This window comes from Cajanus cajan, chromosome 11, assembly GCF_000230855.2.
Source record: "Cajanus cajan strain Asha chromosome 11, NIPB_CcT2T_4, whole genome shotgun sequence".
In the NCBI taxonomy this organism is placed as follows: Eukaryota; Viridiplantae; Streptophyta; class Magnoliopsida; order Fabales; family Fabaceae; genus Cajanus; species Cajanus cajan.
The window spans coordinates 32,944,894-32,972,232 of NC_138527.1; the positions used below are offsets into that span (position 1 = coordinate 32,944,894).

The 27,339-nt window shown below is 35.2% G+C and overlaps 1 protein-coding gene across 3 annotated transcripts; it reads right to left on the reverse strand.

Annotated features, from left to right (window-relative positions):
* Positions 1 to 3,122: 3,122 nt before the first annotated feature.
* Positions 3,123 to 27,049, reverse strand: DEG10 (DegP protease 10). 3 transcript variants are annotated; one of them, XM_020361384.3, is made up of 8 exons: positions 26,563 to 27,045; positions 24,133 to 24,378; positions 18,929 to 19,124; positions 18,085 to 18,344; positions 13,432 to 13,559; positions 11,713 to 11,916; positions 10,967 to 11,017; positions 3,123 to 3,474 (listed from the first exon to the last, which is right to left on the reverse strand). In XM_020361384.3, the coding sequence occupies exons 1-8, from the start codon at positions 26,942 to 26,944 to the stop codon at positions 3,265 to 3,267; spliced, it is 1,677 nt and encodes a 558-aa protein (XP_020216973.2). In that variant the 5' UTR covers positions 26,945 to 27,045; the 3' UTR covers positions 3,123 to 3,264. The 3 variants fall into 3 exon arrangements, with proteins under 3 accessions (XP_020216973.2, XP_082923107.1, XP_082923108.1); XM_083066981.1 differs by lacking the exon at positions 3,123 to 3,474 and adding an exon at positions 4,227 to 6,242 and having other exon boundaries at positions 26,563 to 27,049; XM_083066982.1 differs by lacking the exon at positions 3,123 to 3,474 and adding an exon at positions 9,631 to 9,995 and having other exon boundaries at positions 26,563 to 27,048.
* Between the last annotated feature and the right edge of the window lie 290 nt (positions 27,050 to 27,339).

Below are 27,339 nucleotides of genomic sequence, written 5' to 3' on the forward strand. Positions count from 1 at the left end.
ACACAAATTTGTTTCTTCTATGCCAAAGGGAGTCCAATGTAATACCAAAACGGATACTCCAATTAGGAGAATGTCCATTTTGATTAGAGAGGTTGCGAGAAAGCCAAGCCAGGTGTTTAGATCTGGGTTGTGAGATAAGAGCATGCTTTCATGGCTTGCCATTTATGTTGAGATAATGGAGATTGTTAAGAGATGATGGGATATCTTGAAGACTCTTGAAGATTGTTTTAGTTTTGATGATGTGTTATATAGATGTTGCTTAGGCCTATGCAAAGGATATTGTATTAATTGTAATAGATATAGGCATGTGTGTGTGTTTGTTTATGATTGATGATAATGATGAATGCTTAATTCAAGAACTAATCAAGTTTTTTAAGAAATCAAGAATTTGATTTTTTAATATTTCCATGTGTAAACATTAAGTAATAGATTATCATGAAAAGATAATTTACTACCAAATGTTTAAACATAGAAATATGACTGGATTCAAATAAGAGTTTTCAAGGTAATATTGTTAATCAATTACCATTCAGGGTAATAGATTACCAAGTCTGTTACTGAAAAAGGATATTCAAATGTCCTTTGTGTTAATAGATTATCAAGTTTGTTACTCGAAAAAGATTTTCAAGTGTTTTCTGAGGTAACAGATTACCAGGGTTGGTAATAGATTAAAATAGAGTCTCTTGCTTGAAACAAGGCTGAAGAATCAAGGTTTTCACCGGAATAATCGATTACCATGGGAGATAATTGATTACCACAAAATGAAACTCAATTCTAGGTCTTAAAAAACTTGGGATAATTGATTACCAAGTCCCGTAATCGATTACTATGGTAATTTTATTTTCTTGGTTCAATTTTAAAGAGCTGGTAACAGATTACCATATCAGGTAATAGATTACCTCTGTTATTACTCTTTATAATTGAATCATGTCTTGCACTTTAAATATCTATCTTTTATGAAATTAAAAAAGAACTTTTTAGAGAATCTTTTTGAAAAAGAACATTAGAGAAAAGGAATACTTTCAGAAACAAGAATCAAAGGCTGATCAAAGAATTTTTCTAAAATACTAAGACATGCAAAGATTAAACATGAGTTCTTGAAGGAAGAAATTCAAGAAGTGAATTCAATTGTGAAAGATCAATGTCTACACAAAATTAGGTGATATCTTTTTGATCTTTAACCTTTAATTTTCATTTTGTATGGTGTATCTCTTAAGATAGGGTGTCTCAATAAGAGATCTTGAAATCTTGAGTGAGATTTTTCAAGTAATTTCTGTGGGGGTACATAAACTTGTGTGTGTTTTCAATCTATGTATGTTTGCATTCTTGTAATATTGTGTGTGCATGGTGTTTGTAAACAATATTATAGTGAATGATCTTTGATTTAGTGTGGTGTTAAATTAGAGAAAATTAAATATAGGCCAAGTGGATGGCTGAACCAGTATAAATTTATGTGTTCTTAATCTTCTTATCCTATATCTCTTTAATAATCTTGATATTATATGTTTAAAGAATCAAAGATTTGTGAGATATGTTGTTTCAATTACCTCGTGTACTTTGAATATTATTCTTGTGATTAAAATTGATTAAGAAGTTGGTAATATAAAATCAACCTTGATTACAAGTGAATGATTTGTTGCGTTAACACTGATATTCTAATATTTTGGTATTGTATCGTGTAATCTGGTATAATTTGTTAAATCAAGTTGAGTAAATGTTGAGTTTTGGATATCTAGCTTGGTAGGTTTTAATTAAGAAATTTTAAAATTAGAATCATCTTGGAATAGAATCTATTCAATCCCCTTCTAGATTCTAGTAATCAGGGATCAACAATTTAGACCCACACGGATTTTGCAAATGCACAGTTGCGAAGGGCATGTAGTGAATCTTCCAACTCAATTAAACAAATAGGACACATGCCATTAAGGGATAGTCCTCTATGAGCATGTGTAGCATTTGTCATCAAGCTATCTCTTGCTAAACGCCAAAGATGAACTCTGATTCTTTCTGGGCCTCGTTATGTAGCATTTGTCATCAAGCTATCTCTTGCTACACGCCAAAGGTGAACTCTGATTCTTTCTGGGCCTCGCTAATGCCGTATAGTTTTAAATAAAGGAAATGGATGATTACTTGAAGGATAAGTACCTGAGTGATGTGAAACTACTGAATATGCATATTTAACTGAGAAGGAGCCATCCGTAGTAAGGCCCCAAACCATCTAATCTTGGCCTGCTTCAATATTTGGAGGACTTTGACTCAACACCATACTCCAAATATTTGGCGGTAACAGATGAGAGGTATGGTCCATCTCCCAATCCCCTTGATCATTGGCATACTCTAATAAAGTTTAGATAGTTCCAACGAGGGAACAAAGGCATATGCATGACAGATAATAACAGAGGATTCGGGTAATTAAGAATCAAGCCAAAAGCGAATGTTGCGACCATCAACTTTCTGCCAAGAAATGAGGTTTCACCAGTTGCCACACATTACAAACCCCACGCCACAAATTAGACATGGTGGGTTTCTTTGCAAAGTAGGGAATAGTCTCTTTACCACCACCATACTTCTCTCTTACCACTTTTACCTAAGGCTTTTCAGGTTGCGTAAGAATACTCCAACAATTCTTTATCATGAAGGTATCGTTCACATCTTTCCTTTTTCTCAGCTCGAGACCTCCTTCTTTAGGGCGACAAATTTCATCCCATTCGACAGCATGAATATTTTTGTGATCACCAAAGTCACCCCATAGGAAGTTTCTACAAATGTGATCAATATCATCACAAAACTTGCGAGGGAGATGGACCATTTGCATTGTATACGTGAACAAGGCTGATAAAACTGATTAATTGCATTGTCATTATCTTTTCAAAGATTTTCGATTTTTTTTCGGATCCAGCTCTATTTTCCGAAGGTTTATGAGCATATGAAGAGGTTATTATCATTTTATCTTCTACCATGGCATCAGAACGAAAATATTGGCTTTAGTGCTTTACCATCGGTTTTTATTCATAAACATCTATTTTCTGTTTTACAAATTGCATGGAAGCCTATTACGAGTGCTTTCAGTCGTTTAAAGAGTTCTAATCTTGTAGGGTAAGTTTAACAATGAAGCCAAAGAATACGAATAACTATCAAAAAAATCTACAGGTAAAATTTTCACAATTTTAAAAGACTAAATTTACTGACACAATCACAAATATGCAGTAATATAAGGTAAAAGCCATCACAATCTCAACATGAGCAAGTCCGTTCAAATTGTAATTATTCTGTATCAAGAAGATCAACGGATATTGATGAAGGTATTCTGTGACGCTTCAAAATTCTTGAAGTGGCAACTTTTGCCATTCCATAGCTCAAGACAATGACTCGATCATCGTCCAAATCAATTCGCAAGAATTCTGTGTCACAGCTTTCAATAAGTTGGCGTAAGTGTTCTAGATTGTCAATTTCTGTTCCATTAACCTTCAAAACCTGGGTATTAGAATTTAAATATTAAATCAAATAGTCATCAAAAGATCATCCATTTTGAGTGAACAGTATTAACTTGTAACAATGATCAAAATATTTATAGAACTAGTAATTCTTAGTCCTTATTATAAAAGTGAGAAGGCCAATTCATCCAAAGCATTTGAGACTCAATCCCAAGTAACTCTTAGTCCTTCATGATAACATTGATGACATTCGATGCTTTTGTTCAAGACAAACTTATCCTAAATGACGAGCTCATTGCTTTCGAAATTTCCCGTTGGATGAAAAAAAAAAGAGAAAATGAAGAAAAGGTTACATGTCTTCTGGTTAGTTTATTCCGCATCCTCACCATCTAATTTAAACTCATTTCTAACTGCTGCAACCTTTGCCGGGAAAGAAGAAAGAAGGAATTGAATCCAAACCCCTAACTCGAGAAAAATTCTTCATCTGCACCTGAGACAAGTAACGGATATCCCACTCCGGTAAGCTAGCAAGATTCGAATTTTTTAAAGTTCTTTTTAAAACTCAGAAATGCATAAGCCGCTTTCCCTTTAGGAATCTTGTCTCAAGCCATTGATCTTAGCTTTGGCCCTCTCTGGAAAGGAAAATCTGAAAGCTTCCCTCAAGTAAATAGGATAATTAAGAATTGTCTTTATGTAATTATTTTGATACTTAGGAATATCTTTAAAAATTTGCATTTATGACAATATATAATATCTCTTACGGGGCAATTTAAATATATACAGATCTCTCCAATGTTCTCTCGCTTTTTTTTTTTTTTCAACATGGTATCTAATGTCCAAGAGGTCACTATCATTCGTGTTTAGATGGAACAACTTTCCGGATTTGGCAGTCGGGCTTCTGGCATAGTTTGTTGTCTTTATATGATAACACATTTTTCAATGACTAAGCTGACCACTTAATTTTCCATCGTCATTCTGTTGCAAGATGTATTTACTCAATTGAGTATGTCGACAACATTATCATTACTGGGAAGTGATCACCATGGAATCACACAAGTAAAGCAGCACCTTTATCATCATTTTCAAACAAAAGATCTCGGCAAACTCCATTACATTTTGAGGATAGAGGTGGCACAATTCAAGAATGGTATTGTGATCTATCAAAGAAAGTACGCAAGGACATTTTAAAAGAAACCTGATTGATGAATGCTAAACTCAAGGGCAGTCCTATGGCTCCTAATACCAATCTTCTACCGGTTAGGGAGAGCCATTTTCAGACCCAAAAAGGAAAAGAAGACTGCTTTTAATTTGGAACTCAAGAAGTCCACATAGAGCTACCTACGCTTGATGGGAACAAGGATGCTTGGTAAATCACCGATTCATCACCAATGGAGCCAGTAAATAGATATTCCCCACACTGGGATGCTCACACACAGGCCTAATTAAAGTTGAATATTGACGATTAATGATTCAGAAATTAAGGTACAAGCCTAGGTAGCATCCTTTTGATCACAAGGGAAAACCAATTTTCTCTGATTGTTACCTGGTCCACTCGAGTGTAGTGACTGAAGTTGCTGAATCATTGGCTTTAAGGTGGGGAATCCAACTGCTTATTCAACAGAAGTTTATTCATGTGGTTGTCTCAGATTCTGCTATAGTTGTCAATGCTTTCGGTTAGAGATCAACGGCATCAAGGATTGATTAAATTTTGATGGATTGTTCTATGCCAGCAAATCAGGCATAAGGCTTTAACTTATCGCACTCAAGTAGAGTGGAGAACAAGTCAACTCATATTGCATCTTGTACCCTCATAGGCTCTCAACCGATCTCCCTCATAACCTTGTGGCCAACTTAGGACCTAAGGCAGGTACTGATATACCTAGTTTAGGGCCTGCAACGTTAATGTTCTACTGTAGGTCTTTGACCGACCGATTTAGACTATCATCCATAGGCCGATCGAGCTCATGATAGGTAAAAGAACGATCTATTGCTATGGTGTAACTAACATAAGATAAAGATAAAAATATAACCGTCCACTATTTGATAAAGTAGGATACAACAAACCCAATATATGTGGAACCATCAAATAAAGATAATGGAAATACAATTAGAACATAATAGAGACACAATGTAGATAGTTAAGTTAAGAACAAGAGGGAGGCCCCCATAGAAAGATGTAGATAGAACTCGTGAGGAAAAGATCATCAAGAAAGAGTGAGAGTATTTTGAGTGTTCTAGTAACAAGACCCACTTCATGGCCGAAACATTTTGGCACCCATTCGCCTATTCCACACAATTACAATATTCCAAAGTTGATCCTTTTGATAGGATGCAAGATCCTAGCCAACATCTAACAAACTTCTGAACTTAGATTCTTATCAGTGAAGGGACTATTAGAGTTCGATGCAAAATATTCATGGGAACATTGAAAAGAGCTATTCCTTGAACATGGAACTCAGCGTCTCTTCGGAATTATTACAACTAATCTTTAGTCACTTGATTCTCGAGCCTATCAAAATTTTGATTATTTTGTCAGTTATTTCTCTACTATCAACACTTTTAATTCTTTGTTGTGCAATTTCAAATTTTTATTAAATAAAAGCTTGGAGGCATTTTAGTACATGAATTTTATTCTCCCCCCAATTATCCGACCCTAACATGATCCTTGAGTCGTGCTGAGGTTGTGAACAACATGAGCCAACCCTAGTATGATCAACGAGTCGTGCTGAGGTTGCGAATGACACAAACCGACTTTAGTACGATCCTTAAGTCGTGTTGAGGTTGCAAACGACTCGAATATAGTCGACCCTGTACAATCAATGAGTCATGTTGAGGTTGTGAACTAGAAAATTTTTCATGACTTCGTTAACTAGCTCGATATTGAGATGATTGAAAAAAATTTCACATGACAAGTTAGCTTCATAGCTCAAAAAATTGTCATAATTTATGTCATTTTTTCAACTCAATATTTAGGTGATAGCATCGGTTACTTTCGTAACTTAGAAATTTTTATAGTGTGCCTCATTTCACTAACTTGGTATTTAGGTGGTATATCGATTACCTTCGTAACTTAGAAAAAGATTACAAAAGTCTTCAGTTTCATCAACATATGTGCACAAATGCACAACAAAAGGATCATCAAACATAGGAAAGTGCAATTTAACATAACACAGTCTAAGACGAAGGGTCGACTAGAACAACATCAAGTATTTCCCTAAACTAGTCCATTTGTGCTAAGTCGAGACCAAGATGATGGAATTCAACTTGCTCCCGAGCAACATCAAAACCCTCCACGAACTTCTCAACAATCTTGGTCTTGGCAGCCGTCAAAAGGTTCTAGGTATCAGTCAATTGAGCTTTCAGATCCATGATCTCCTTTTCGCAATCAACAATTGTAGTCTCCAATGCACTTGCTCGTCCTTCTTCCGTGACCAATGTGGTCTTTATCTCTATAAGCTCGATCTCCAAACACACTTTTTCCTCAACAACTACCTTTCTCTCCCTTTCAATATTTACAATTGTACCAACCATCTTGTCTATTTGATCCTAAAGTAATAGTGCATCCTTCTTGGCTTTCTTCCAAGCTTGAGTTGATACCCGACTCTTGTTCTTGGCTACCCAAGATAGAAGGGCCATTCGGTTGACCAAGCCCTCCATCTCTTTATAGATAATGACCACCCCAACTATTTCCACTATGCTTATAACAATTGGGCAAGCAATGCACTTCTTGATTAGTTCGGAATGCGTGAATGATTTGTCCCACAAAGAGGCTGATTATGAACGAATATTGTGCTACTCTGCTACCTATAGCCTGAAGTGGAGTGGTCTCCCTAGTAGTTTCCTTTGATTGAGCTTTATCATCGCCCTTAATATGATGACCTTCAAAGAGGACAATGATCTCGTTCCCTTCGGTTTCCAGTCATGGTCTCTTAGCTGTTGGTGAACCTATAACAGTGGTATTGGAGGCGGCTTCACTGACTTTCATGCCTTTGTCAGCAACCTTAACAACCTTTTTCTCCTTCAAAATTCGAGCCATCTTAGCATGAAGTGCTCATATGTTCTTCAATAAGAAAAATAAAGGGATCAGAATACAGAGACATCACTTGATAATCGATGGTCAGTGTGTGAATAACTATGTATTTACGAAGTTCTAGACACCTGCTCTCCAACTGCAACTTGACCCAACCAAAAAATCCCATCTTCATTTTTTCAATATTGGTTTGCTCTCCTTCCAATAATGTTTTGAGGTCCAATCCCTTATGAATATTTGGGTTTGATCCCCAATACAAAGGAGAACCCTGAATAGTAGATCAATTATGCATTGGGGCCCGAACTTGAAAGTATTTTGTTTTAAAATTCTTGTAGGATGATTGGAATAAGCTTATCATGGGGCAACCATTGACCCATTAATAGATATCCAACTAGCTTACTTTGATTTCTTTCAAAAAAAGTAGAACTTCTCTATAGAAGGGACCACATCGAGCGCCCCCAAAGAATCTTGAATGCTTGGATGAAAGCCCAGCTATTTGGGTGTAGTTGTGTAGGAGCCACATTCAAAGTCCGCAACACCGCCTTTAGCAGTTCGGATAATGGGAAGTGTACACAAAATTTTGTCACCAAAGTTTTGTAGAAAAAGGTGAATCTTCCTCTCTTGATGACCGAGCTATGCATATCAGTTCGTCGAGTGTGCAAGGGTTCGCTATGATGTTTTCCTTTAATCCATCTTACATCAAAATGTTATTTGGACGAAAGTTTTGCACCGCACTCCAGTCAGCATACTCTAACTTCGACCGATGAATATCATCCCTTACCCAAAGAAACAACTCTACATATGTCATTCCCAAACCTCTAGGTACTACTCACTGCCTCTCCCCCCTCCCCCCCCCCCCCCTAACAAGAACAATATAAAGGAATCAACTAGGGCGAGGGGCGTACCTCTAAGTCAAATTCCTGTGATAAATCTCAAACCACCATGCTTTGCCCTCCTTTCTGCCTTACACGATTGCTGAATCGTCACGATCGTGACAAATAGAGAACCAAGAAAGAGAAAAAAGTGGGTGAAGCTTTATGGGGAAACAATGAAGAAGCCGCTATGGGAAGTTGATATTTATAGCAAGGAAATAAAAGAAATGAAGCATTTATAACATGGAACCATTGGATTGAACCCGTATACGAGAGCCGTAGGATCACATGCCTCTTCATCTCCCAATCAACGCCTTGGGTCTCATTTAATGGCCAAACCTTACATTAAAAGTGTGCCCTTTGAATGATGCCAGATGCAGTAGGTGCAGCCTTCGAGTCATGTGCTAGGGTTATCAATGACATGATGCAACAAGCGTCTTCACCTTTCAAGGTGACGTTTTTGTCCTTGTCTAACATCAAACAAAGAGTAGAAAAGATTGAAAATTCCTGCTTAAATCTTAGGGAGGATTGTATCCTGAATGATCGTGTGAGCTAAAAATCTAATGTTGGCTAATCGAGTTAATTAGATCGTGCATTTTATGAAGAAAGAAACGCAGTAGTATGAGTTGAGAAAGTAAAAACCTTCGATTATTAGTCCTTTTGTCTTATAGACTCAAGACTAAAGGGTTGTGCACCCTCATAGGTTGTCGACCAACCTCCCTCATAGGTTTGTGGCCAACCTAACAGATAAAGCAAGTATTGATCCGCACCATCTTATATATTAATTTTTTCGTCTTATAGACTCAAGACTAAGGGGTTGTGTACCCCCATAGGCTCTCAACCAACCTCCCTCATAGGCGTGTGGCTGACTTATTACCTATGGTAGGTATCAATCTACCTAGTTTATGGCCCTACAATGTTAATGTTCTATTGTAGGTCTTTGATCAACCGATTAGTTTTCGTTATACAAGCCAACCAACTTAGACTTATCATCCGTAGGTCGACCGAGCTCATGATAGGTAAAAAAACTAATCTATTGTTATGGTGTAACAAACATTAGATAAAAATAAAGAAATAACAACCCACTATTTGATAAGGAAGGATACAATAGGCTTGATATACGTGAAACCATCAAATGAGGATGATAACGGAAATACAATCAAAACATAATGGAGATATAGGCCAAATAAAGGGAGACATGATATAGATTGTTAGGCTAAGAACTAGGTGGAGGTCCTTGAAAAGATATAGAAAGAACTGGTGAACAAAAGATCAAAGAGAGAGAGAGAGACAGTTGTTTGAGTGCTCTGACAACGAGATGCACTTCAAGCAAAACAAGGCATTTGCATACACATCCCATTCCGTCTCTAACAATTGAATTTGTTCTGTATGTACCCAATTGTCCTTTCAACCTACTTTTTGTCCATTGCCTTACCCAAACCCATGTTTGTCTCATTACATTTACTAAAGATTCTGTTACCTTACAAAAACAGAGTTTTGGACAAACGATTGGCGTCGAATGTGTCTCATGGCCTTTATTACCTCTTTGCTCCACCAAAGGCATGCTCAGCCATGTCTTCGCTAACAATTCATGCTCAATTGGGGCATTTTGGTTTGCCAAAGCTTAGAAGATGGTTCCTAGTCTCCAAGTTGTTTAGTCTACAATGTGAATCATGTCAACTAGGGAAACACACTCGTAATTTGTTTCCCAATTGAGTCAATAAAAGAGCGTCATCCTTATTTGCCTTAGTTCATTCTAATATTTGGGGTCCTTCCTGTATCACTAGTTCATTTGGTTTTAAGTACTTTGTTTCATTTATCAATGATTTTTCTTGTTGTACACAATTATTTTTAATAAAAAACAGGTCTGAGTTATTTTCTTTATTTGAGAAAATATTAAATTAATAGTATAAATTTAAATTTTATTCCAAAAATGCCTTTTGAATTAAATGATTTATGTAGTGGTTACAATTAATGTTCTATTTTTTTACATAAATATATGCATCCACTTGCATGAGAGATGAGTAAGTGTCTCATTAATAGATTTTACCATAAATGATTACCATAAAAAGAAATTAACAATTAATACAAGTGAACCTATATTTCTCATAATTAGGACAAAAAAGAGTACACATTTATTTCTTATATAAATAAGGACAGAAAGAAGTATTATATTGAAAACACGTCATTTTATTTATTTATTAAATAATTAGAAACATTTAATGTTTTTTAACATGTGCTCATGGGCAAACATTTGAAAAACTAGACTTTCTATATATATATATAACTCTGATGATCATTGAAGTGATAGGCTGTTAGTTTTCAATATCTACTTAAAATAAAATAAAAATCTGTCACGTTCAAGAACTGATTTTGCCAAGGCATTTTGTCTTTAAAGGATAGCTCTATGTTAAGTAATTTCTAAGCCATATTTTAGTAAGAATTAGCTACGGGGTGGCCATTGCATCTCTAGTATAGTGAATTTTGGAGATCCCATATTTATAAACTAGGTTTTGGGATTAAGTTAGACCTGAACTCAAATTTGAAGAGTGAATTGAAACTATGATGTGATGTGACCATTATATGATTTACTAAAAGAATAAATAACTTAACCATAGACCAGTTGGCACCTGTAATTCTGCAAGACGCTCATATCCGGCATTGATATCATCCATCAGGACCTAAAATAACAAGATATCATTAATAGAACAACCCTTGAACCAAATGTCTGCTTTCATTCGCTAAAACCAACTCGTAAGGAATCTCTACCATATAATAACTTGACCGTTATTTTAAATGAGAAAGTTCACTTTAGTCTCCCCATAGAACTTGGGCAAATAATTTTCTACAGTCTTTACTCCTTTGTCTAAATTAGTTCTACTCGAGTTGAATTTTAAGTTAATTTGACATGGTAAATCTAATCATTAGGAGATGCAAGTTATGTGCTATCCATTTGAGTGCATTATAAATATTATTCACAGTGCCACAAACTAATGTGTTGCATAACAAGATACTCTCAGCAGAGGCATTATATGCATTATGCCAATCCTTCTTTAGTGTAGCAAAACAAGTAAAATTCATGTGGAGTTAATCATGTCAACAAGCTTTAGAAGGGTAGACACTGTTATAATCCTAAGAAAAGAAATATTATAGGAAAAGCAAAGGAATGAAGCACAACAGCAGATGATAATCCTCCTAGAAGAAACTAAGAAACATAAAAAGCCTTAGCAATTGAGAAAGACACAATGCATGGGGGACCTGTGTCATATCTTGGCAATCACCAGTACAAATCCGGTATTGGGTAAGCACATAACAGAGGTAGAAATAGCAAACGACAGCTATATAAGATCATCACTAGAGTTAAAAAGATGTTTACCTGAGAAAGGATAACAAGTTGTTGATTTGCTTTCTTGGGCAATTCCCTCAGTGCCCGTTCACACAAACGACGAGGTGAAGTATTATACCAGTCTTCCCCATACTCGTGAAGGTATGGCTGAGTGAGTTGAACAAATACCAGACCAGCAAAAATGTAATAACTAGGAAGTTTATCGAACTGATGAACTGGAACTAAGGGTTGGATCTGAAATATTGATAGAAATATATTTAACAAAACTATTGTCCAGAACCAACTGGTCACACAAAACTGTAATTAGTAGGAAATGGATCACCCTGCAGTTTGAAGGGGGGAAAACCTGCAGGCATTGTACAGTTAACATTCTCACTGTTCAAATAAATCATTTTTTCCATCATACATTAAAATTATCAAACATTTAAACTAAATTAAGGGGATATTTGGTATGCGGAATATTTTTACTTTCATGTGAATCTTAAATTAGGAATCTTGATTTCCCTTGTTTCGTAGCTATTTAAAAAAAAAAAAAAAAGATTCTCAGAAATATAGTTTCCCGAAAATCATTTTTATCCCACTTTTCACAAAAAATTCCCATAAGGGAGAGATGGGAATTCAACTTACCCGAGTTAGGGGAATGCTTTATGTTAAAAAGGCCACAATATCTCTTTTTAAAATAGAAAATCTTTGTCTCTATCCTTTTATTTCTCTTTGTTTCCCTCTCCCTCTCTCTCTCTCTGTCACTCTCACTCTCACTCCCCCTCTCTTCCTCTCTCTCCCTCTCATATCTCTATTCTCTCTCTCTTTTATCTCATTATTTCTTGATCTTGTCAATTTAAGTAATATTATTAAGATCTGTTTTGTTTCTACACTTTAATGGTATTTATTAACACTTATTTATTTGAATGAAATGAAATACTATATTTTTATCCTTCTTATTTATTATGCAACATTTTTCTTTGTTTATTTCTTTTGTTGAATTATGTATTTAAATAATTTTAATTATAAGTTTTCAAATTTTTAAAATAGTTTAATGTCATATTTGTAATAAGATTTGAGTAAATAAATATATCTCATAAGTTTATTTGAAAATACTTAATTCCCAAGAATCTTATATGAATATTCCCAAGAACCTCTATGAGTAACAAAACAAATTTTAACTAATCTTGGAAATCATGATTCCAGGATATGAGAAAACTTCTCTCCTACCAAATGCTCCCTAAGGGTTTTGATCCCCTTCTATTTAAAAGAAAAAATGCAGGGGATCTTAATCCATTATATGTAACGACGATAAAACAGTAAAATGACAGTGACTCTGTAACCTGGAAATTAAATTAAAGGTTATAGAAGTTTGAACAGTAAAAAATCACAAATTCAAATGAGTAGTCTATTAACACTTTCAATTTCAAACATAGAAAATCATCTCTTTAGCATTTACTCCATAAAATTAAAATTTATAAAGTCAGTTACCACGGACAGAAATCATTTCAACTTGTTTCCACTCCATAGAGAACATATATTAAATACAAAGGGTGGAAAGTACAACCACAAGACAACATATCCTATAAAATAGATAAAAGCAAAACATATCATGACACAAATAAAGAATGCAGCAAAGCTGCCCCATCTGCATGCATTGTCAAAAATGTCAACTCCCTGAAAATGTCAATTACCAAAACACCAGAGACAAGCCATACAAACAATCCTATTCTATAGCAAGTTGAAGGTAATCATTCTCTTTCTTACAGGTTGGACAACGACACTAAGCTCATGCTCTTGGCCATCCCGCAGAACCCTGACTATTGCTTTTTCATTAGGTTTCTTCATAGTTACCAAGTGATCAAATGTTATTCGTTCTCTGTTTCGAAAAGGAACTGCAATATACATGTCATGTTATGTCAATGAACTTGATGGAAAATCATAGACCAAAAGCATAATTCATGAAAGTGTTAGAAATTATGAAAAGTAATGAATAATCTTGCACATAAATAAATTAGAATAATTATCTTGAAAGAGGGCATTTTGGGGGAATTTTTTTTAATGAGTGATTTTAGAAGGTTTTCTTCAATGAAAGCATTTCTTTTCTTAATCTCTTTCAATTTATTCATCTATATATTTAAATTGAATTTTAATATTTTTGAAAATATCAAAACTATGAAGCACTGACTTCAATACGGACAATGAACACAACACGAACACTGAAACATGACTAATGTCCAAAATGTAAGATACGAGGACATGACACACACACACATATATAAGTTTTACAATTTTTATAAGATAATGACTCTTAGAAGATGAATCATATCTCTCAAAAGTTAAAGAAACTAGTAATTCTAATAAAAATGAGCCTTACAAAAGTTAAAAAAATGTTATTAGCTTTGCAATATTTATAAATAAGTTGACTTTTTAATTTTTTTATAATAGAAGTGTCAGATAAGTGTGTAGCTAAGAGTAGGTGTCGACTTACTCTCTTAATTTGTGTCCAAGTCGTGTTGAAAAGATATTAAAGTTGTGTCAAAGAGATATCCAAATTAAAAAGTAAAAGTAATATTTTTTCAATTATGATAAGGTGGAGAGAAGTTGGACAAGTGTCAAGGCATGTCTAACAAAGGTTGTGTCCGAAATGTGTTATACACGCCACCATGATGTTCTGTAGATGTGTCCATACTTGGTAAGAGAATCTGCTCACTAATCTTAAGTAGGAATATGTAGTACAAGTTGCTTTGCCAGAACCTTATCTCAATCAAAAAAAAAATCAATCTCCCAATGTTTTGTGTGGACATGAAGAACTGAATTGTGTGCCAAAAAAAAAAGCACTTAAATTGTCCCAAAAACATTGTTAGTGAGCTATGAGCAATGCCCAATTCTTTTTGTACAGTTTATATCCAAAGTAAGTTAGCAGTAGCTTGAGCAAGACTTTGAGATTCAACTTCAATGTTGGATCAAGCAACGACTTGATTTTTTCGAGACCACCAAGAGATGATATTAGGTCCAAGATAAATGGGAGATCCTAAGACAGAATGTCTATCATTTGGATTTGCTGCCCTGTAGGCATCATAAAAGGCTTTGAGACAGGTTCTTTTGGAGAAGCTGAATAAAACTACAAACCACAATAAAGAATGCCTTTCAAATATCTAAGAATGTTTCATTGCAGCCCAATGTGATTCCAAGGGTTATGCCATGAATTAACAAACTTTATTTATAACAAAACTTAGTTTTGGGTGAGTAATAGCGAGATATCGCAGAGCCCCAAAGTTTTGAGATTATGCCTTTATTACTGTTGTTTATCTCATTAATAGACTCGCTATCACTTCCTTCAACTTCTCTATTCCCTACATTGTTCTCTTTAAGAAAGAACCAGATTACACTTCTCTAAAACCCTTTGGTTGAGCCTGTTTTCCTCTTCTTCGTCCATATAATCCCCATAAACTTGCTTTCGGATCCCATGAATGTTTGTTCCTTCACTTCATTGGTTATTCCACTTCACACAAGGGTACATATGCCTTTCTCCTACAGGAAAACTTTGTCTCTAAAGATGTTATCTAATGAATATCGATTTCCCTATCCTGATCTCTTTTCTAACCCCACCTCCACTCCTACTCCTTGCTACTCTCCGTTGCCATCTGCATCTATTTCTATTGTGTCTGCTGCTCAACAATTCTCAAATACTCAACTTTCTTGTTCAACCACTCCATTATCCTCCCATCAAACTACAAATTCCCCAACAATCAGTCAATCCTTAGTCACTCAATCCCCTCTGTCTCCTCCTACTATCCCCAACCCTTCTAGTACACCGGTCACCACCTTTTGCTGAAACTAATTTATCTCCTCATTCTTCATCTGCTCTAACTGGGCCTTCAAATGTTCATCCTATGCAAACTAGATCTAAGTTTGGAATTCCTCAAAAACAATTACATCCGTCTCTCTTTTTAGTTCACTTTGAGCCTAAAACTATTAAACAAGCTCCAAAAGATCCCAATTGGTTTGAAGCTATGTAGGAAGAGTATACTGCTCTAATTAAAAACAACACTTGGACTCTTGTTTACTTGCCACCTAATAGACAAGCTATTGACTGCAAATGGGTTTTTGGTATAAAAGAAAATGCTAATGGTACGATAAATAAATATAAAGCAATATTAGTGGCCAAGGGTTTCATCAATTACCTGGATCTAATTTTAATGAGACATTTTCTCCCGTCATTAAACCTGTCACTATTGGTCTTGTTATCACTCTCGTGTCAGTGTCACTAATCATTGGACCATGCACCAACTTGATATTCACAATGCCATTTTAAATGGCCTTCTTGATGAAACTATTTACATGCTGCAACCACCTGGCTTTGATAGCCCTGATTCGTCACTGGTTTGTAAGATGAATAAGGCCCTATATGTGGCAGTGGTTTGACAGATTACGGAGCATATTACTGCAGTTTGGTTTTACAGCCAGCAAGTGTGACCCTTCCCTTTTTATATACCATTAAAATACTAATATCGTTTATCTTCTAGTTTATGTAGATGATATTATTATTACATGCAGCTCGTCTCATCTTACCCAAAGGCTCATCACTCAACCCAGTCAAATTTTCTCCCTTAAGCAACTTGGCAAGCTTGATTATTTTCTGGGCAGAGTCTGATATCTTCCAATTCTTTCAGTCTTGCTTACACAAAGAAAATACATTCAGGATCTCCTTCACAAGACCAATATGTTTGAAGCCAAAGCTATATCCTCTCCTTTGGTCTCCAACTGCAAACTCTCCAAAAATGGTTCTGATGTCTTGCAAGATGATACTATTTATAGATCTGTGGTTGGAGCACTCCAATATGTAACACTTACTAGACCTGAAATCAGTTTTGCTGTCAATAAAGCCTGTCAATTCATGGCTAAACCTCTAAAGTCTCATTGGACAGCTGTCAAAAGGATTCTTCACTACCTCAAGGGTACCTTACATAATGGTCTTCACATTCAGCCTGCCAAATCTCACCAACCAACCATTCACTCTCCAAACATTATGTGATGCTGATTGCACTGCTGATCTCGAAGATCGCAGATCCACCTCTGGAGCTGCTGTCTTTCTTGCTCCAAATTTAATTTCCTGGCGGTCTAGCAAACAACCTATTGTTGCAAGATCTAGTACTGAAGCTTAGTATCAAAGTTTAGCTCAAGCTACTGTTGAAGTCTTGTGGGTTGAAACATCATTGTCTGAACTGAAAGTCTCCTTTTCCACTCCTGTCATCTACTGTGATAATCTGAGCATTGTATCTCTTGCCCACAACCCTGTCTTGCATGCTCGTACCAAACATATGGAGATCAATTTATTTATTGTCCGAGAGAAGGTTCTTGCAAAACAAATTTTTGTTCAACATATTCCTGCTCAAGATCAATGGGCTGACACTTTTACTAAGCCCTTTTCCTCTACTCGATTTTTGTATCTCAGGAACAAACTCAAGGTGCTTGAGCTTCCTTCCTTAGCTCACCCAACTTGAGTTTGTGTGGGGGTGTGTGAATATTGTAACAGAGCAGTTTATTACAAGTCTCTTAAGTAGTTAGAAAACAGTTAGTTAGAATCTTGTTAGTTTGTTATAACCTGTGTAGCCTGTAGTTAGTTACATTTGTTAGTGTATATATACAAAAAATCAATATACAGAAACATTCATTGTTTGTTCTCTCTCTCTCTCTCTCTCTCTCTCTGATAAAAGGTCAAAACCTTGTGAACTAAGTTGCCCTTTTAGTGAAGCTGCTTGATAATGATAAAATTAATATAAAAACATCCCTATACCATTTATCTAACAGCTTAAGCTTAAAGCATAGTTAATTCATGATACCAAGTAGATTACACTTTGATCCTTGTGGCTTTTTGCTTTTAATAAATAAAAAAAATTGATTTTTTGTACAAGTTGGTGAGCATATGCATTATTCACTCTTCAAGTCCAAATGGCTCATGTGAGAGGTGCATGACAGATGTGAATGAGAAAACCTTGTATATGGCCATCACCTAATAACTTAAGGTGGTAATAACACAATTACCACCTTTATTTTTTTGTTTTCATTGTTTCCCATACAACTTTTAGAAAATAGAAAATAGAAAAAATAAAGTGACATTTTTGTAATTAAAAGTGAATAAGTAACAAAAATAGAAAACATTATATCAAAGTAAACATATCCCAAGTTTGTGGAGGGGTAGGTTCATTACACTTCTCTCTGATATATTTATCTAGTTTTATACGTTTGATCCTTTCGTTTAATTAGGTTGATGCTTACAATGCAGACACGCAAAATTAAACCAAGATAGGAACTCATAAATGAAATAACTTAGACATTTGCTGCTATGTTTGGGGTTGAGAATTCTCAAAGGTTATCTATACAGAAAATCCAGGAAACAGAAAAGAAAGAACACACCTGTCCCATCATTTGCTATAGGCACGCCATCAAATGAAAGTATAATATCATCTTTCTTTAAAACCTTGTATGCATCTGAAAGTGGGTTAATTTTGCTTACAAGCACACCGGTCATGTCAGGTCGCATGCTAAAATGGTTTCTGAGGTGCACATTTTCAGTAATCTGGCATGACAAACCCAGAGAGCAAAATCCAATATATTTCCCATTTTCTTCTACACCAGATATAAAATGCTTTATTACAGGTACAGGTATAATGTAACTGCAACATCCAATATGAAAGGAAGTAATCTAGTATGCAAAATTTAAGCTTGATCAGAAAAACAGAATATATAATGCTTCATGATAGATTGCATGGTTGTATACTTGATCTAGCAACTTGATCATGATAGTTTGCAGTGTTGCCAATATGCATCTCAAATAAGAAATGAAACAAAATAAAATAAAACTTATTTAAAATAGTGTGAAAAAATACATTGATTAATATTTTCCCACCCATTTTTTTAATTTTTTTCTTGACCATTTGCATGATTTTTCCCCATCTGTTTGCATGGGTTTCTCCACTCATTTTGTACATGTGCGGTCATTCACGTGAATATTCACATAAATTTTTCATTGGCAAGTATTCTTTTACAATTCATTCAACCACGTGAATTTTGTTATGAATACTATATCATTTGCTTCATGGTTTAGTTTTTTATTTTGTTTCTTCTCGTTAATAAACTTATTTGTGAACTATACTAGTATATATGAAATGAAATTATAAAAATAGCTGGGATATTAAGGGTTTAATAAATCTTAAGCTTTGAATTCAAGAATAATAAAGGCAAAGAAAGTCAGACTTACCCTATATTCTCAGCACCTGAAAGATTTTGGAATGCTACTCCTGCAACCTTATTGCTCATAATTGCAGGGCCACCACTGTTCCCTGGATTTATGGCTGCATCAATCTGTATTGCCATCAGCTGTGAAGCACCATGGACATATTGTGTAGGTTCAACCCTGGAAACAACTCCTTTAGTGACTGAAATGTTGTCACCACCTGCAAACAAACACCTATGTTCATTATTTAATTCAAATGTACAGTCATTTCTGCAACAAGTGTTCACAGATCCCCATGGAACGTAGGCCTCGTATAACTTTGCAGTAATGACACTTGCCTTGCCTGAAAGCTTATTATTTTTCTTTTTGGGAGAAAAGAGTTTTTCAAAAGAAAGAAAACTACAAATGAGGATAAGAAACCTTCACAGAACCTCCCCACTCCTAAAAAAGTAAAAAAAAAAAAAAAAAAAAAAAAAAGGTCAAGCAAACAAGATGGAAACATTGACTGGAAAGAACCCTTCAGTTTCTCTATGTAAGCCAACAATCATTGCAACTCATCTAAGTCCTTGGAAGTTTATTTCTCAAGGAAAACCTTATTTTAGACCATTAATTTCCACAGATCAAGTTGGGCAGGCATTTCAGTGTGGGGTATTCCTTCCTTAGAGACTTTACTTCATTTCTATTGGCTCTTTTATTTGAATCATTCTCAATTGAAATATTTTTTTTTTCTATTTTAGTTCCACAAATATTTCTTGAGATTTTCAACTTAGGAAGCAGAATGATAAAGAAACTAGTAGTTAAAAAAGAAACTGTATATTAATTGTGTATTTGATAGAGCCCAATTAGTAAGACAAGATTGCGGGCCCAAGGTTTGGAAGTTGATAATTATTTATGTTTTATCTTTTTAAATTAAAGTAAGGATTATCTACGAAGTTAATAATAGATAAGATTATCTAGGAAGTTTGCTAAGAGGGATATTAGTCTTGTGGGACTGATTATCTCCATTCTGTTTTATTACAGGTACAGGATCTGAAAATGGATCGAAACTCAGCAATTAAAATTGTCTTTCCCAAGGCAAGGTCCTGAAAGACACAATGAAAATGGAAAAAAAGTTATTGAACAATTTAAATCTTGAGTAAGCCAATGTATAGAAATGAGATTATTAGCTAATTTAGGGACATGAAGAACATTGTGTAGGGATAGAGATGATTGCAGTTTGATGTTGCCTGATCCAACAATAAGAACACGATCTCCATTAGCAACTGTAATAAGTTGTTTGTTAGATGCTTTAGTGTATGTTGTAAAGTGTGTAGGGAATGGGTCATGCGGGCTATTGCTTCAGAATCAAGAACCCATATGCTTTGAGAAACAGAACCAGAAATATTAAAGGAACTATTACCCTTCATGGTCAAGACATAGGAATCAGATGACTTACTCATGCAATCAAGGAGGGTTTGGAAACAATTTACTTCCTCCTTAGTGACTGTTAAAAAATCCTAGTGAACAATACCATGTGAACAGTGTGCAGTGAACAGCACCATGTGAACAGTGCAATAGGGAATAGTGACATGCATACAACCTTTTTTATTTATGTCTGACAGGCAAAGGAAAGTTGCACCTCTTGATTCGACAACCGACGATGCCATAGGCAATTATAGTGATGGACAATACATAAATATTGAGCAGCAAAAGATACGCTAGTATTGAGCAGTGGAAATAAAACTCGCAAGATCAAGAGATTTGATAGCAAGTTAAAAAAGAAATGGTATATTAATTGTGTATTTCGTACATTCTCTAATATCATATTTATAGAGTAAATGTCTATGCTTAAATAAGGAAATAAAAATAATAAAGAAATAAGAAAACAAAATAATAAAGTAGGGAAACCAACATCTAAAGATATTTAGAGATATTCAAGATCTTCTAAATATCTAGGATATTTACAACACTAGTGAATTAGAGTTGCTAACTATTTCACTCGATTCTATCTCTCCTTTGATCCAAACCAAACAGATGGATTTGAATTTTGATTCTTTTCAGTTTTCATGTTTTAGCGGTTTTATTTTGAATCTTTTTTTAGTTTCTATGCATTTCCCAAACCATTAGGGGTTTCTTCTTGACAAACTGGTGTAAATCCATCTGAAAGTCTAAACCATCTCTTAGGTGAACTCTTTTGCTTAGAACCTTAGACAATTGTATATAATAGGATCCATAATAATGTATGTTGTAGATTTGTTGGCTGTAGTTCTTTCTTATATGTATTTGTTGGCTCTAGTATTGGCTGTAGTTCCATCTTCCCCTTGACATCAATGGAGTTTCTCTTTTAGAATTTGGACATAGGCCTAACCCTGGTTTACAAAATGAGCTTGTAAGGTGAGAATGTCCAAACATTATAAGATCTATTTAAGCCATATCACTAGTCGATATGTGATTGTGTGATTTAGGAATTGTGTGTAAATCTTCAGCTCACATAACTTATTTATAATGAAAATAAGGATTTATGCGATACGATATGATTAGTGATCTCCACCATTTCTTAACACTCCCCCTCAAGTTAGAGCATATATATCATATGCACCAAGCTTGTCAAAATCAACCCGAGGTCCTTAAAGTGACTTTTGTGAACAAATATGCTAACTGGTCACTAGAGTGGACGAACTCAGTTGTGATCTCTCTTGAGAGCACTTTCTCTCTTACAAAATGACAATCTATTTCTATGTGCTTAGTTCGTTCGTGATAGACCAAATTGGAGGCAATGTGATGAGCAGCTTAATTATCACAGATGAGTTTAGTTTCCTAATTCTCTCCAATTTGGAGTTGCTTGAGAAGTTGTTGTAGTCATGTAATTTCACTCGTAGCTGCTACCATATTTTGCTTCTTGCTTCTCCATGAAATCAAGTTACCTCCAATTAAAACACAATAGTTAAAGGTAGACCTTCTATATGATGGGGTGATCCTGCCTAATCAACATTAGAGTAACAGACAATTTTGGAATTGTCTTTGTCCTCATATAGGAGTCCATAACCCAATGCCTTCTTGATATATCTGAGGATCCTCATGACTGCAATCCAATGGCTATTACGAGGATCGTTGATAAATTGGCTTACCACAGTTACTGGGAATATGATGTTTGACCTAGTCACAATTAGATAATTGAGTTTTCCAATAAGTCTACGATATCTTTCCGGTCATCCAATGGCTTCCCCTGACCTGAAAGAAGCCTGACGTTGAAGTACATTGGAGTATCACTAGGGCAACAATCAAACATACTAGACTTAGTGAGAATGTCTAAAGCATAGTTTTGCTAGAACATGGAAATAGCAAAGTGGATTGAGCAACCTTGATTCCCAAAAAATATTTCAAAAGGTCGAGGTCTTTCATCTAAAATTGGCACTGAAGGTGAGATTTGAGGTGACAATACCATTGGAGTCATCACCAGTAATGACAATGTCATCAATATATACACTTAAATAAGTGCAAAGACCAGGTAAGGAGTGAAGGAAGAAAACAGAGTGACCAACCTCACATTGAGTTATAACGAATACAATTAAGGTTGAGCTGAAGCAACCAAACCAAGCATGAGAAGATTGCTTCAGGCCATAAATAGAATGACGAAGGTGATATACAAGGTGAGAGTCACCAGAAGTAGTAAAGTTGAGGGTTAGTCCATATAAGCCTCTTCGTGCAATTCACATTTTAAAAATGCATTTTTAAAATCCAACTGGTCCATATAAGCCTCATCGGAGGATTATCTCTTAGAAGTAGGGATGGCAACGGGACGGGTCGGGTACGGGTTTCATGATACCCGTCCCCGTCCCTGCAAGTTAAACCCATCCCCATCCCCGTCCTCGTCCCCATACCCGTCGAGTATAGATTTTCATCCCCATCCTCGTCCCCGTCGGGTATCGGGTATACCCGTACCCGTACTCGTCAATTTTTTTATTTTTTATTTTTTGTAAAAAAAAATGATTTTTTTAAATGATTTTTTTAAATGATTTTTTTATTATATTATAATTATAATTAGGTTATTTTTTTATCTCATATTATAATAAATAATCACACATAAAAAAATATTAAATTTTTTTAATATAATTAAATTGAAAGTGAGTATTAAATTAAAAATGAGAACGGAGACGGGTACGGGTACGGGGCGGGTAAGTACATACCCGTACCCGTACCCGATTTAATATATCGGGTTTTACCTGTACCCGTACCCGGTCAAACCGGGTATTCTCCGTCAAAGTCAGGACGGGTTCGAGTATTACCCGCGGGTACGGGTATATTTGCCATCCCTACTTAGAAGAGCAAGAAACAAAGTGTTGTTGTCCAGTCCAATGCAAAGGCTGATTATAAATCCATGGCTTTGGATACTTGGGAACTTGTGTGGATTAAATAGCTCCTTCAAGAATTGAGAATTTGTGAAGTTGAGCAGATGATGTTATACTGTGACAACCAGGAAACCCTTCATATTGCCTCCAATCTAGTGTTTCATGGGATAACTAAACACATAGAAATTGATTGTCATTTTGTTAGGGAGAAGCTACTATCCAAGGACCTTAGTACCGAGTTTGTCAACACTAATGACCAGCTTACATTACATACATTCTAACTAAGTCCTTAAGAGGACCTAGAATTTAGTTTATATGTTCCAAGTTTGGTGCATACAATTTATATGCTCCAACTAGAGGAGGAGTGTTAAAATAATATTTTGTTATTTGTTATGTAGTACAACTATATAAAGTTGTTTTAGTTGTATTTTTTTACTTTTGGTCAGAAGTCATAGGCAGGAGCCTTTTTTTGATTATGCCCCTTTGATTGTACTTTTTGTCTCTCTCATACATATACATATATATAAAGTGCATCAGCTGAGATTTCTCATTGATTTTACGACCATATTCAAATCTTAAGTAACCTAATTCAATCCCACAAAACTAACTTGTAAAGATGATCTAAGTTTTATACGCTCTGTTTTAGCCATATCTTTAATTGATGTGGGACTAAATCACCACCCTTGAGGCTGCAACTAAGGCAGCCCCCAAAGAGACCACAGCTAAGTGGGCTAGGGGTGATTGCAATTAAGGCGGCTTTCCAACAATTATTATAATTTTACTTGTTAATATTCATTCATGAAGATGTATTATCTTTCTTTTGTGGTAGATTCTTTTATTTCATGCCCAGTAATATATAATTGTTTACGCAACACAAATTAATCCATACTCTATTACTACCTTGAGGATATCCCACAACAGCAACAGCTTCTTGTAGAAATGGGACATCTCCAAGCTCCAAGGGAATCATACCATCCCAAAACTCTTCATTCTCAATAACCAATATAGCTAAGTCACATTCATGACCAACAGCTTTGACTTCTGCTCTATATTTGGTGGGACAGCCATGCTTCCTTACAAGTACAAAAGAATGATCAGCTACCACATGAGCATTTGTAAGAATCTTTCTACCCAGAATTACAAACCCTGCATCACCATCATAAATTTTTTTTAGAGAAAGTAAAAGGCATAAAAGTAAACAACTAGGACAGCATAGCCAAGGGAATAAATGCTTCACAAGTTTACAGAAAATTACCATTTTAGTCCTCAGAATATATGTATTTTATCAGTTTAGCCATTTAGTCTAATTTTATCAATAGTTTTTGATAATAAAAAAATTTAAAAAGAGAGACAGAGAGAGAGAGAAAGAGAGAGAGAGGAAGATCTCATTTTCTGAATATGCTTGAGTGATAATTCCACCCAGCAGAATGGGTTTATTTATATACAAGAGAATTACAAAGATAATTAATGCCAAAACAATTTACAAGAGAACAACTAAGATACCATTACTTCCTATGATGCATTGAACTTAGCTATACCAAGTATCCAGGCAACCTAGAAAAATAAACATTAAAGGAGTTCCAATCTCCTAAAATATTCCTATTTCCAACAGTTTTCATAATTTTTTATTTTATCTTAGTTAGTTCAGTCATATACATCAAAGCTTTACAGGACCAAATTGAGAATATTAAAAACATGCAAGCACAGGATTGATAAAAATAAATCATGGAATAATATATGGAGTACATCATTGGGAACATTTAAAGCAACAAGGTTTATATTTCAAGAAAGGTTCTTTCTTTCAAAATGAAGATACTGATTTTGCAGAAGGGCAAATACATAATGCAATTCCAAATTCTCATAGATAATCATCACCGACTCATTGATGTCTAAGAAATACTAAGTTGTTTTCCTTTTCTTTTTTGTAGTAAAAAATGATTTTAAAACAGATGATGAAAGCTTAGGCCAAAAGAAGAATTAAAAATCAAACAAAAAGCAAAGAAAAATTACAATGCAGCAAAGCTGTTGAATCTCTAAGCATGTTTAAAATGGCAACACCCATGACTCAACCATTAGTGGAATGTCAAAGGGAGACCATTGCACAATCTTATGAATCCCATTGCAAGGTCAGAGACAAATAAGTAACATTAAACATGAGAGCACTCTACTTCAATCAAATGCATACTAAAGGTGGTGCTTGGTTTGAGGATCCCCAACATCTCCTATCTACCATCTTATGGGTAAAAAAAATGCATACTAAAGGTGGTTAGGAGAGAGGCCCCACTAAAAGTGTCAAGCCAAATTCTCTAATGGAGAATAGTCATCTACATAATCAGTATATATTTCGTACCAATAACATAGTAATAGAAAAAAATGCACAAAAGGACTGCATGAACTACAACTTGCACCACTGCCACAATTATGTCCTGCATTTGAAAGCCTTCAAACCAAATTTAGAAAATATTCCTTAGTAGGACAAACATGATGCTTATTGTTAAGTCTAAGAGATCCGACCTTAAGTTTTAATGACAAGCAAACGTTAATAAGATTTGCTTCATTGAGCTAATTATATCTCTAAGTGTCCTATAACAAATAGATTGAATACGTCAACTGACTTTTGGTAAAGAATGATGCACATCATTTGTTGGCTCATAAGCTTAGTCGGACGATGCTTCATCTGGTCAGAACTCAGAAGGATTTCGTTCTACAAGAGTGAAGATTTAAAGATTAGCAAGCACATCTAAACAAGCTTTGGGATATTATTCGTCTAACTCAAAAAAGACACGCAGGGGAGGAAATCCATTTCTGATCGAATAACAGTCTCGGTTAGCATGATTGAGACAAAAGCAGAAGCAAATAGGACGTCTGTGTTTAGAAAAAGTCAGTGCTCCTATCATATGAATGGAAATCAGCACCTATTGCGCAGCTAAAGTACAAAATGATCCTGACAAAGCAGATTTCTGCTCCATTTTCCAGCACAACATGAAATGCATTCAATTTTGCATTGAATGAGATTCAATCTTCAAATTTAAGACTCCTCTCCAACTATAAATTGGCTACAACTGACGGATGAAACTGAGTTAATATGCATATTTATTCTCAATCATTTTAACATTCATTTGAAGAGGAAACAGAATCAATATGCATATTTATTTTCAATCATTTGAACAAACATCCTTTGAACGTATTGTAAATAATCATTCAAGATCAAGATCTTTCAAAGGTAATGCTCTCTATAAATGAATATCAAACTTAGAAGTTGAAAATTATCGGGGTTAGTTTGACGCGAACAATCCAGTCCGAAAAAACTTTTAAGTAAAATAAACTAACCAGAGCCCGTTGTTTCCCGCTGGGATTTGTTCTGCCAAGGAAGTAAGTAGTTGGGACTGCACGAAACAGTGAAAACTTTGACTACAGAATTCAATGCAAGGTCGACCGCTGTATTGTGCATCGCGTTGGCCTCATAACCCTTCTTAATAGGCGTTCTCCCGTGCCTGAACTTGTAACTTTTTATCACAGACGATGAAGACGATTCGCTTTCAGGTTTGCTCATAGTTTGCTGGGTGATATTGTTCTCGACAATTGACAATGATTGCGACTCGGCATTCTGTATGGTCTTGGTCGCTGGTGGAGCGAAAGGACAGTCTTTCAACAGATGGGAATGAAAGGAAGACGAAAAAAGGCTCCGAGCCATGCGGACAAGTGAAGCCATGACGACACTAACAAATCCGGCGATGGTGCACTCCGTCTGCGAGTCAGTACAGCTCAAATTAGGGCGCCATATACTCTAATTTATACGAAGGTAATTTAGCTTTCCTCACCATCTTTCATTTTGTTAGTGAGAAAATAAGTACATGTTTAGTAAAAAGTTAATTAAATTTAGCTTTGGATTAACGAGAAGTAATTGATACATGCATGTATTGCGGTATGAATTGCAATGTTCAAAATGGTTGTTGGGTTGTTGTTTTTAAATTTCAAATATGTAAATTTTTGGGTTTTCCTACCCTCATGGAGTTGCTTAAAATGAGCAGGTGTGACCTAAGAAAGCTTATTGATAAAAGAATATTTAGATAATTATTTGAAAAAATAAGTCAAAAAATATTCAAG

Excerpts from the sequence above, each read along its gene's own strand:
- DEG10 (XM_020361384.3), bottom strand. The coding sequence starts at position 26,944 with ATGGCTTCACTTGTCCGCATGGCTCGGAGCCTTTTTTCGTCTTCCTTT. Across the intron at positions 18,345-18,928 it reads TCAGGTGCTGAGAATATAGG|TTACATTATACCTGTACCTG; the intron begins GTAAGTCTGACT and ends TGGATGTTGCAG. Across the intron at positions 3,475-10,966 it reads AGCGTCTTGCAGAATTACAG|GTTTTGAAGGTTAATGGAAC; the intron begins GTGCCAACTGGT and ends TCTAATACCCAG.